At 29.3% G+C, this 13,396-nt stretch overlaps 1 protein-coding gene across 1 annotated transcript; it reads right to left on the reverse strand.

Annotated features, from left to right (window-relative positions):
* Positions 1-10,983: 10,983 nt before the first annotated feature.
* On the reverse strand, positions 10,984-13,127 carry LOC129889512 (catechol oxidase B, chloroplastic-like). Its single transcript, XM_055964831.1, has one exon. The coding sequence runs from the start codon at positions 12,916-12,918 to the stop codon at positions 11,164-11,166; it is 1,755 nt and encodes a 584-aa protein (XP_055820806.1). The 5' UTR covers positions 12,919-13,127; the 3' UTR covers positions 10,984-11,163.
* Between the last annotated feature and the right edge of the window lie 269 nt (positions 13,128-13,396).

The raw sequence follows: 13,396 nt of genomic DNA on the forward strand, positions 1-13,396 counted from the left end.
TTAACTTGAATTACATCGCCAAACACAAAGGAACTAGGGGGTGCACTTTCGGTTTTTTCCAACTTCTATTCGATACTTCGATTTTCGATTTGTCAAATAGTCATCAAACTAATTTAATTTAGTTCAATTTAATTCGATTTTTTTAAAATTTGGTCTGATCCAATTTTTTTGATATATATGTCCAATCTATAAGAAAGACCTAGTCAATTCCATAGCATAACCACAACAAGAAATACAACAAACTTCTTCCACCTGGCCAATATTGGAGATCATATTTCTCAACTCATAGATAACCATGTTGGCTCAATCTGAAAATCCAGCTTTAACCCATTGAAAATATTTGTATCCACACTGCAAAATTTTTTTTTAGAAAAAAAGATGATTTTTCTTTTGGAAGCTATGTATTTAGTCTAGAGAGAGCTAAATAGGAAAGAATGAAGATGAATTTTACGTGGACACTTACCACCAGCATACGCCATCGCCGCCATATACAACATTCTTCTTCTTCCTCATTATTTTCTTTTCCTTTACCATCATAATTATTTTATTTTTTTTCAGATTTGTTATTATCGTTGCTATCACATTCATTTCTTCCTCTTCTTTTGAGCAACCACCACCTCTACTATTAACGCCGCCACTTGATCGTGTTTTTTTCTTCATATTTATAACTATTTTTTTTTCTTCATATTATTGATTTATGAAAGTAAGCAAAGTTACAGATTAACAATTTAATTCTTTGCAATAATGTTCTTCTTTCTTGCCTCTTAGCCATCATTTCCTCCACCACATCATCAATTTATCTCTACCACCGCTACAGATCTTTTCTTCTTTTTATTTAATAAAAAAAATATAAATTAAAATAACTTTTATTTTATCCGAATATAATATATAATTCGCAAGACATTGACTTGAAAGGATCTTATCTGACAGACATTGACAACTAAGATTTGAGGTGGTCCTAAAAGTCCTATATTATCTTTATTTTAAATAGAGATAACTATCAAAAATATATTTAAATTTTATTTTTTTTGAGTTTCATATTTAAATTATTGAGAGTGTGAGTTTTATACCTAAACTATCATTTTTCTGTTTGAGAAACACACCTTAGTAATGTGTGTAATACACTCTCTCTACTCTCTTTATTTTTGGAATTTTTTTGCCACATGGCTAAAATATTTTATATTGATAAAAGTTAAATAAACTATTAATATTAGTTAAAAGTTAAAACTAAAGTATTTATATCCCTCCCAAAAATTATTTTTTTAAAAATGAAATATTTTTTTTAAAATGAAATTATTTTTTTTAAAATTCATTTTTTTAAAAAAAATTAAAATATTTTTTCTCACTCATGTGAATGTATCTAACACAAAACGATAAAAAAATTTGGAAGCAAAAGGTTAGGTGTGGCGGGATAATTTTTTTTTTAAAAAAAATATAAAAATAATATCTAAATTATTATTTGAAGGGGGAGGGAGAGGAGGAAGATGAAGTAAGAATTTTTTTAAAAATTTTTTATAAAAAAAATTTAGAAAATAAAAATAAAACAAAAAAATGGGTGGGGGGAGGAGGGGGGAGTATGGTGAGAAAAAGTAGTGGACTGGGGTAATAAAAATATTTTATATTTTTTTTGAGGGTATGATAGTAATACTTTAATATTTAATTTTAACTAATTCTAAAAATTTATTTAATTTTTGTCTAGGTGAATATTTTGTTTATGTGGAGTGTGATGTGATAATTTTTTTAAAATGAAAGAGAGAGTGTAGCATATACACCATAGTGAGAGTGGAATAAAAGAAAGAGGTGATAACGTAAGTATGAACTTATACTCCAATAGTTTAGATATGAAACAAAAAAAAAAAATTTAAGTATTTTTTTTTGACACTTATCTTATTCTATTAAATTATGATTATCATTTTATTAATCGCAAAATATCAAAATTAAACTTTAAAATATTAAATCATACCAAATTAACTTATTATTATAATAATAATATCTTTTAAAAATTCAAAAATCTAATTATGGAATCAAAATTTTCATTAGGTGCCTATCCATACTCCTACAACCTATTCACGATTTGACCAGCTTTTGGCAAGCATATGAATCTACAACGTGACAATTTCACGCATGCATAAAGTGCAATCATCATTAGAGCTTGAAATTAATATATTTCCCTTGGCTTAATTCAAGAGTATATGTAAGTTTTATGCACCGAACATATAAAAAATATACACCATAAAGTCACTTAAAAAATAGTAACATTAACAAGTAATTTACTATACAGAAGTACTCTAAACTGATTGGGAAGCAATTTTCCAAATAATTTAGAATTAGGATTATTTTTTTTATATATTTTAATTAGTTCTAACTTCTATGAAAGAAAAAGAAAAGAGGAAAAGATGAAGACTTTTGTCCCCTTTTTAATTAGAGAAGATAAGAGAAAAGTGTAGAATGTTTTACCATACCTATCTCTTAATTAATTTTCGTACATACTTTAGAATTAAGATTTCTTTTAATTGTAGAATGTTTTACCATGAAAAAGTGCATACATATAGTACTGTCAAAAGTTATTATCCTATTTTTATAATAAAGAAGAGATTTTTTTTTTATACTGTAAGAAGAAATAGACAAAAACACAACACTTCATGAAATTGCATTTTTCATTACCCAAGAGTGGAATTTATTTACTTTTATAATGTCAAATGACTCAATTTTTGAATTTGCAAAACGAAAGGTATACAAAGATACGTCACACAATTGACATTAAATTTTAATAACACATGTTCTATAAAAAGAAGTCAGTATGTTGTCAATTCGAATATTTTTTTCTCTCAGTGTGCAACACACTTTTTCAACTTTTCTTTTCTCCTTTTTCAAATGGTAACAAACAATTTTAAACTGCAAAATTCAAAAAGGGAAACAATTGATCAGTGTTAGTATTCGATTAAACATCTTCAAATAAATTAAGAGATATTGTTGGGCTGTTGTATTCTGGAGGTGACAAGTTAAGAAATATACTGTTAAATTTGTGTTGATTATGCTACAGTGGGCTCGAATGAATTATTCATTCATTTTTGTTATTTTATTTTTGTAATTTATTATATTTATGATATATTACACCAACATTATATTATCCTTTTACAAATATTAACTAATTCATGTCCAAATACTTGCTTAGAACATAAGGTTTCGGAGCTTAATCGAAAATGTAAAAGTAAAAGAAAAATCAAAGTTAATAGTTTGTTTGACCAAATTTTTGAAAGTTCAAAAATGCTTATTTAAATGAAATAGAGTTGTTGATCAAGTTTTTGAGAAAAAAATAAGTTTTTCAGAAGATTTAAAAAGTAGTTTTTCTTTAAAGTATTTTTTAAAAATTTATTTATTTTTTAAAAAAAGTACTTAAAAAATTACTCTTACCTACTTCCCACAAAAAATATCAACAGTACTTTTTTGATTCTGGAAAATATTGGAAAAGCACGTTTTACTTTCCACCAAGTTTATGAAAAAGGACAATAATTACAAGGAAGAAAATTTCAAAACATGTGGGGAATTTTATTCATGGATTGGGCAAAATAATCTGGTCTGAAAGTGAATGTCACTTTAAATAATTCTGCCTTTTTCAGTAAACTCAAATACAGGCCACATGCAGGACCTGAAAAAGCCTAGTAATTGATTTATCTTTTCAGATTTTTTTTTCTTCTTTTCAAATTTAGAATGTAGAATTTGGCAAAATGAGATAAATAATAATTCCATCCGTTTTATTTTTTTAAAAAATTTAAAACAAAGTTTTTAAAAATTTAAAAGACTTATAAATTTTATAATTTTAAAAATATGTTAAATATATTAAAGTAATTTTAAAAATATGTTAAATATATTAAAGTAATTTTAAATTTTATCATATTAAACATGACCTTAGATAGGAGACTGACACAGTTGGCCATGGATGGTTATAGAAGAGGTAGGGGTAGACCGAAGAAGTATTGAGGAGAGGTGATTAGACAGGACAATGGCTCAGTTACAGCTTACCGAGGACATGACCTTAGATAGGAGGTTGTGGAGGACTCACATTAGGGTAGAAGGCTAGTACATAGTCTCGTTATTCTTCCCTATTCATAGGCGCACTAGCACATTACAATTCCTTGTGCTCTCATTTCTGCTATTTCTGTTACTATTTATTACTTTCAGTACTTTTGATTACTCTATTTTATCTGTGATGCCTTCGTTATTTATTTTCCTATAGCGCTTTGAATTTCTTAACCTTATTTGACCCCCTTTTATGCCTTTTTTGAGCCGAGGGTCTCTCGAAAACAACAGTCCTACATTGGTAGGAGTAAGGTCTGCGTACACTCTACCCTCACCAGACTCCACGTTGTGGGATTTCACTGGGTTGTTGTTGTAGTATCATATTAAACATGCTATATAGTAAATAAAGAATTGTTATAAAAGAAAAGTAACATTTTAAAAAGAAAATTAAAAAAATGTGAATAACGTATTGAAACGGAGGATGTACGAGAAAAAAGTTTATTAATGGGTGATCATAGAACCCTCACATATTGATCATAATAATAATAATATAGTATATGAAAAAAATAATTTTAAAAAATAATAGAGTCCTTAATTTATATATGTAATTAATAATTTTTGTAATAATTTATTGATTTGTACATGTGCATATGCTAATTGAAATTTTTTTGTATAGGTGAGGCATGCCAAGTCATAATTTCAGGACATTTTTAACGGAAAAGGATTAAAATATCTTGAATTATAGGTTAGATTTATCAAGTCGAGAAATGTGGAGTTGAGGCTCAAGAATTTAAATTTATACCGTGTTTGAGCTGATGCTAATAGATGAGTTGTGATAATAAAATTGTATGTTTGATTACTGAGACTATGCTCGACTAAGATTGACTTGTAATCTTGATCTTTTTTCCCTCTGCTTTGTAATTCTTCACTGGTAATAAAAAAAATTATTTATCAAAATAATATGAAACGAAAAAAAAAATTAAGTGAAAACAAACAGAGCCGTTCCAAAACTTTTTTTCCTTTCCACTAAAGGTCGTTTGGATTGACTTATAAGCTCTTTATAAGTTGTTTTCAGTTTTTTTTGAGTGTTTGGCTGGCCAACTTAAAGTCATTTTGTGTTTAAAATAAGCCCCAATAAATAGTTGGGTTTATTTGGATGAACTTATTTTAAGCAGTTTATAAGTTAAAAACAGCTTAAAAGTGTCGTTTGATTTACTTAGATACACGCATGTGATCCTAGCAGCCACACGACTATTGATTGTGTAACATCTTTTACCAGTGACGGAGTTAAGATTTTCATTAAGGGGGTTCAAAATTTGAAGAGTAGACACACAAACTAGTCAAAGGGGATTCAACATCTATTATATATATATATTAAAAAATATTTTAATCATGTATAAATAGTATAATATTCTGCCAAATGGGGTTAGGGTGAATTCCTGAACTCAAGGTGGCTTTGCCACTTTAATTTTGGATCACTATGTTAAATTAAGCTTTGGGCCTAATTTACACCCAATAAGTTAATTCAAATGGAAGAGGATTGATCAATCCTTATAAGTAGGCTCTGTAGACCCCTTTTCATCGATGTGGGAGTTTCTTCCCTTCATCACCTTCCTCACACTCGAATTCAAATATTCTTTTATCTAGGTGTCACGATCCAAAATGGGTTATGAGTGACATACATACTTAACCTCCTAGGTGATAGAATCAATAATACAACCCCAACTTATGTTAGCGATTCAATTTATAAAATACGACAATAATGCAGAAGTTCAAATGAAAGTAAGAAATAATAAAATCACTAAAGTCTATTACATATGTTCCTCAAAATCTGAAAGTTATCACATCAAGAATATCTAATCTCAAAATATCATGTCCAAGAGTATCAAGCACCAAAATAGATTAATAAAATAGTTTTTATCCAAAAACTAAGGACATTATGCGATGACTTAAAGAATCCAACATGAGTTAGGAGGATATCTCACCCTTTTGATTCGCCATTACTAATTAATGTAATTGATCGTGCACTTATTTAGATCTGTTTTTAGACCAACCACCATCGTGAGAATTCAGAATCATAAACACGATCAATGTTATGTAAAGATATCTGAGTAATATCAATGCTAAAAGAAGGAGCATCATCCATTTGTATCGGTACTTTGAATATGGAGAAAAAAAAGATGAACTATAAGTTGAAAAAGAGGAAAAACTATCTCTTGAGGAAGTTCAGAGATTTTGACGGAAGAGAGAACAAATTTGAATTAAACTTGTAAGTAACTGCTAAGATTATGAGAGTGAAAATAGAAAGAAATTAAAGGATTGAAAAAAGGAAGAGAGAAACGTAGGTTTTGAAAGCAAGAGAAATAATGTATCTAATGGAGTTGGGTTTTGGAGGAAAAGGTATTGATTTCCAAAAAAAATGGCCAACATATTCTAGAACTTCTTTATTATGTCTTCTTCGTTGTTCTTTTCCATCTTCTTTGTTGCTTACAACAACAATAACAACAACAACAATTCAGTGAAATTCCACAATGTGGGTCTGGGGAGGGTAAAGTGTACGTAGACCTTACTCCTACCAAGGTAGGACGGCTATTTCCGAGAGATCATCGGCTCAATAAAAACATAAAAAGAGGTTATTTTGAGCAAATTATATATCAAAAAATTCAAAACATCAAGAGAATTTCATAACTAAAATTTTGGACTATTTTGTTATCAATTTTCTTATCCTATTTAGGTCTATGAACTTCATAGAGGTGGAAAAAGTATCGTATACACTGATATACAATATCTATACAGTTTGATATATAAGAAAATAATGTTGTATATACTAATATAAGTGTATATACAGTCTGATATACAACAGATACAGGGAACAAATATGTGGTATATGGTATGTATACAGTTTGATATATGAAAATAATATTGTATACAGTGTATATACATTCCGATATACAGTGTGTATACAACTGCGATATACAGTGAAATTGTGCTTAAGGTTCAAAACGCAGTAGCTCAATAGCTTAGTCCAGGTGTAACGAAACTAAGTGTCGGACCATATTTTCATGTCTTATTTATTGTTTATTTATATTGATCAAGATTGTAATAATTTATTTACTTATGTTATGTATGTTTGCTTAGATATTAATTTTAATTTATTTTAACTTAATTAGATTTCCCTAAAGATAAAGCAATTTATGTTAATTTACTCTTTAAATAATTTTCTACCTTTAATTAGTCATTTGATAAACTTTTACTTTTTTTTATATACATGTATATTATTTTCAATGTTTAAGTTTGATCATTTTTTCTAAAAAAATAATAATTTTAAAGTTTTCGTTTTCTTTTAAATTAATATTTTTAAAAGTTGGTCAAATAATTTTTCAAATTGTCAGATTGCCGCGTGTTAGCGGCCACTTTGAATGCTTAACACCTTCTCAAAGTCGAAATAAGAACCTAATACCTTTTGCTCTGAACTTTTAAGACTTAAATCTGTTAGGGTCTTTTAAATTAAGTTTTCTTAATTTCTTAAAAAAATTAAGTGGCGACTCTTCTTTTTCTAAAATTAATTTTCTTTATAAAGTTGAAATTAATTTTAAACCTTCTTTTTTCGACATAACATGTACATATACGATTATTCTAAAGCTGGATAAACATTTATAAAAATCTTCATACTTCAATGAAAAGGTGGCCATATATTTGTTTTAACCACTAATTCACAAATCATAGTTAGTTTCACATATATCATAATAATCCATCTTTTTAAATGCCTAAGTATTGAAAATGTACACAAAAAACAATCATCACATGCAGTAACAATAATTATCATCATACATGAATAAGTAAACTCTTTACTTGCTAAAGAGAAAGCTTTCATAAACTATTGAAGAAGCTAATTTTAAAGCTATGTAAAATAAAATTACGAGCATGCCTTTTTCCTTACAATTGTACTTGAGAATTTTCCTACGTCTCAAAAACAATTCTTTAAGTGTTTCATTTTGATCTAATGGTGTTATAATATTAATGTATCTTTTCCATCAAATTCAAACATGTGGGCACAAAATGTTATCCATTCAATCATAATACCTTTAGCATATTCTTCTTTTTTCTCTTTATTTGTGAATATTTTTATGATTTGTAACAACTACTCTGCCTCAATTCCATCATCAACCTACAAAAGTCCAATTTATGACACGTTTGAAAATTTTCTAGATTTGTTTTTTTAAAAAACAAAGGCTGGGAATATTCGTAGGATAATAAGAGAAGAAGAAGTAGAATGGAAAAAGTAAACATAAATGCGTAAGTTTTAAATATACTCAATTATTCTAATGCAACTTAAGCAACACGATTATCCATGGCCTCTAATGTAATTTTTTAACCTAACCAAAATATACTCAATTATTCTAATGCAACTTAAGCAACACGACTATCCATGGCCTCTAATGTAATTTTTTAACCTAACCAAAATATACTCAATTATTCTAATGCAACTTAAGCAACACACACCAAAAACAAAATCTTTACTCTAATTTTTTCTCTGTGTTTTTTATTACCTCTATCTGTGCTTGCCCATATATTCTGTGTGAAAGTGTAATTTATATGTATGTGTATGCAAATATAATTAAGTTGTAACCATATCTGATCATAGTTTGATTGTGTGAAAAAAATGGGGAATGAAAAATTTAGGGGGACGTGAGAGGGATTTGGTGTTGCTGTTGGTAAGTTATTATTTGTCTTTTTTTTAATTTATCCTTTTCATTTTAATTTTTTTGAAGAGATTTATTTGTAAAAAAAAATATTAGCTAGTTATTTATCTAGGTCCTTCTTCTTCTTCTTTTTAACTATTGTTTTGATTTATTTTTTTCTTTATGCTCAATTGGAATAATATCCTTCTTACTCACAAAATCTTAAATCATTTGTATGTGTTTGTATCTGTTATGTTCATGTCATCATGTGTATACAGAGAACGTGAGAGTGGGGAATGGAAGAATGAGACACGTGCATTATGTATAGTAGTTTTATATATATATATATATATATATATATATATTTTTAAATGTAAAAATTTAGAACTTTATCTATTATAAATTTAGTTTTCAATTTGAGTTTTAGAAGAATCTGCACATTCTAATTCAAATTCAAAATTTAACACTAATTCAACTAACTATTTTTTAGCAAACTTCATCTTTATTTAAACATTAATTTTAACAATTTATGTTTTAAAATAATTTTTATCTTTTTATAGTTTCAATTTAGAACTGTTAAAAATGTTTCAAACTTTAATTTTTAGTTATCTATAAACTAATTTTAATTAAAATTTATCATAACACCTTTTTAAGTTTTCTATTTTTTAATTTAAAAGTTGAGACGGTTTAGGATAGAAGTGGGGAGTTAATGTGCAGTTAGTAATTCTTTGATTTGTTTTTTATTTTTTATTTTTTAATGTGTATTTAAAATTTAAATATATAGATAACCATCTATGACTAAAAATTTGTCACAATTTGAACATTTTTTAAAATAAACTGCGAAAATTTAAATGACCATAAAAAAATTTGAAAAATATAAAATAATAACTGCCAGAATTTAAATTATAAAAAACTCTAAAAATTTAAGACAAACAATAACTAATTATTATCTAATTTATCTTAAAACTATCACATATCTTTATTCTACGCTGTCACTGGACATAATCCTATGATTATACTTTCTTGCTTGTAATAATATTAATATATAGATATAATATGACGATTCAAGACAGGACGAGAGACAAGGGATCCAAGAAAATACATAATATGCTTCGGCAATCGGCATTGATGGTTGTACATCTTTCACCTATATATATTTTAATTTAATAATTATTATATATTTTAAAATGTAAAAATCATTTACATTCAAGATAATTTTGATTTAAAAATTATATTCTTCTTCAATTTTGAAAAATATATAGTCATTCTCTTTTTTTGTTCTATGCAATATCTATTTTATTTTTGACATTTTCAATTTTTCATTTATTAATATTTTTTTATATTACTAATAATCAAGTGTACATGCTTTTTATGTGTATGAGCCCGTTTGGATAAGCTTAAAAAAATTAACTTTTATGAATGAAGTGTTTTTAAAACTTTGAAGTGCTGAAAGTTATTTTTATAAATAAGAACTTGAGTGTTTGGATAAAAATACTTGAATGAGGAAAATGATGTGAATTTTAGGGTTAAAAGAATAAAAATGGTAGTTTTGAAATTTAGTTAAAATATAAGTGATATAAAAGTAATTTTCATGGTCAAAGAAAATGACTTTAACCATTTAGAAAAAAAAAGTTTGGAATACTAATTTTTCATTTTTGACTGACTTTATGACTTAAAGTTATCATTAGGCAAACACATCCAAAACCAACTTAAAGCTTATCCAAACGAGCTCTATATCACATTATTTTTCCACTATAATTATCGTAATTTATGATACGTACATCAACATAAATTATGTTATTATTGATTCTCGCGTGCAAAACATTCGTGAGGTCCAATATACAAATCATGTTTTTTTTCAATGATAAACCAAATGGGAAAAAAAGAGAGGAGGAAATATAATTCTTCCAAGGAATTATTAATTAAGAGAAAAATATTCATATGGCTTTCCAAGCCAAACCACTACTAAAAAAAATCGTCTAATAAGTTATTTATCTATCAAATATTATATAAATTATTATTATTTTTTAATGATAAGGAAAACCGCAATCACTATAATTTGGATGTGCACAGGATAAAACCTTCGTTCCTATACAATAGCTGACAAGCCACACAGGAGAGGTAACCTGCTATAGGCAAGTTCGATGCGATGAGCTCGACTCAAAATACAAACCTTGCTTTCTCTGACAAGAAATTTCGAACTTACTTCTAACATGAAAGTCCCAAGTCCAAACCACTGGACTAGATAAATGTAATATAATTATATGAAAAGGTAGAAATCTTAAATCGGAAATATGTGCATTTCATGGAAAAATCTATTAGGTGGTCCTAAAGGATTCCTTAGGTGCCATTATGACAAATATCTCACTTTGAATAATTCCGCCTTTCACATTCAACCTCTACTGTAAATGCACATGCACCTTAGGTCAAGAAAATTATTGTTGGACTGAAAAACATTAATTTAACCATCCAAAAATTCAATATCTACAGTTTGGATGGAGAGCACTTGGCCACCCTTTTTCGGAACCACAGTTACCGTAATAGTATCGTCATCTTCCAATCCATTGTCCTCTAGCAGTTCAGTAATGGCCAGCTGAAACGATTCATCTGAGTCCATATTATGTACATGAACTTGTGGCAAATTGACAAAGCTCCCCGCGAACTCCAGCTTGTCAAGCTCATCCGCATTCACTGTCTCTTCCTCGTTCAGGAACACATCAAACCTTATATATTTGGTATAATCATACTTTAGACCCTTGAATGTTAGCACCTCCTCTTGTTCATTTTTGTCCTTTTGACTCCTTGAGGTAGCCGGCCTATTGATAGAAAACGAAATGGCTTTGTCCAGCTTCGCGAGTGGGAATACCTTGTTTGCTGGCTTAATTGAACTTAAATTCACCTTTCCTTGTCGGCTTTTTTTTGTTGGCTTAAAGTTACGCCATGGAATGGCTGTTGGTTCGTAATCATACCCCATTTTCGTCATATCCAAACAGTCTTGTACTTTCACACGGTAAGGGATACGGTTTTCATCGTAGAAAAAGAATTCGGAATTCAACCAATCTTTGTCCGTGAGATCCCTTCTTTTCCCGCCTATTTTTTTCCATTCAACCCACATCCGGTCCACATTGGCGTGGTGGCTGAAGAAAACCGGGTCTAAACCGGCTGAGTAGAAATTACCCATATCCTCACCGTATGACGTGGCACCATTAGGCAAATTCGGACCCGGGACAGTACCTGTCCAAATGTGGACGGGAGTATGAGGGATGTTTTCAATAGTTCCCTGACCTTTGGGATCAACTCCGAGAACGTAACGCTCACCGAAGAATTGGGAGGGGCATGGAGCATTAGTTACCATTTGACGGTACATTAGAGTTAAGTTGTTTGTCAATGTTTGTAATTCAGTGGTTTGAACTTCGTCTCCAAAGGAACCAAGATCGATTATGTTTCCATTATGGACGTGGGGATTACGTCTTTCGTCGTAAAGGGAAGTCCCTTGAAGATCGAACATGGGAGGTAAACGCATGCCCTTTGGATGGTCCCAATTCCAATATGGCAAAGCGAAAGTTGGATCATCGATGAGTTTTCCCAATATTCTCTCATAGAAGTACAAGTACCATCTATGGAATGGGAAGAAAAGCCATGAGTTATGAACTTGAAATACTTTGCCATCAATCAAGTAAGCACCGTTACAATAAGCACAATGTATATTGGCTTGTTGCTTGAATCCAATAGGGTCGTCTTTGTCCAATTTCTTCATTATTTGAGTGGCACATTGATATTTTGCAATAAATTTCTCATTCACGTCTTGAGCGGCCGGCCTCTTACGGATCTTAGACACGGGAGGAAGTTTGTAATATGGAATGTTGTCCAAGTCGAGTGGTGTAGGAGGGCAACAACTATATGGTACTTCTGGACCCCTCGATATCGTGGCTTTACTACACGATATGAGATTAGGCGCCGGTACAGGAGAAGCATTGGCAGCTAATGGTGCAAAATTGGAAGCACCATACAGCCCTCCTAAACCAACAAGCACATTTCTCCTATCAACATTTGCTTCAAGGTTTTTGTCATGCTCATCACCATTGACGTTGTTGGCATTATTGCATGAGACCTTGAAACTTTGACAGCGTCTTCCGTGGAGGAAAAGCTTTGAAATAGTGAGGGTTTTGGTACTCTGTCCATCAAAACTTAAACAAACGGGAAAAGAATAAGCCATTACTAAAATGAGTAATTGTTGTGATTTTTATCACGAAGGGCATAATCTTACTTGTCCGCCTAAATGTGAGTCCATAGAAACAACAAACAAAAGCCATTTGCATTTCCAACCTTACATGTCCACATGAAGGAGTAGATTAGGTATTCGCTAAAGAACAAAATTTAGAACTAGATATTTGTAGAAAAGAATCTATCTATATTGTGCGTGTAACATGTATTTTTTAATATAGTACTTGTGACTGTTTAGTACTTACCACGTATAATATTTATTCTATAAGTTTCGAACGATTTTAATCATAAAATATAAAATTGATCTAGAGGCCGTTTGAATTGGCTTATAAGTTGTTTATAAGTTGTTTTCAGTTTTTTTGAGTGTTTGGCTGACCAACTTAAAGTCATTTTGTGCTTAAAATAAGCCCCAATAAATAGTTGGGTTTATTTGGATGAACTTATTTTAAGCCGTTTATAAGTTGAAAACA

The sequence above is a fragment of the Solanum dulcamara genome, chromosome 5 (genome assembly GCF_947179165.1).
Source record: "Solanum dulcamara chromosome 5, daSolDulc1.2, whole genome shotgun sequence".
In the NCBI taxonomy this organism is placed as follows: domain Eukaryota; kingdom Viridiplantae; phylum Streptophyta; class Magnoliopsida; order Solanales; family Solanaceae; genus Solanum; species Solanum dulcamara.

What these genes read in the sequence shown, in the direction of transcription:
- LOC129889512 (XM_055964831.1), bottom strand. Translation starts at nt 12,918, where the DNA reads ATGGCTTATTCTTTTCCCGTTTGTTTAAGTTTTGATGGACAGAGTACC.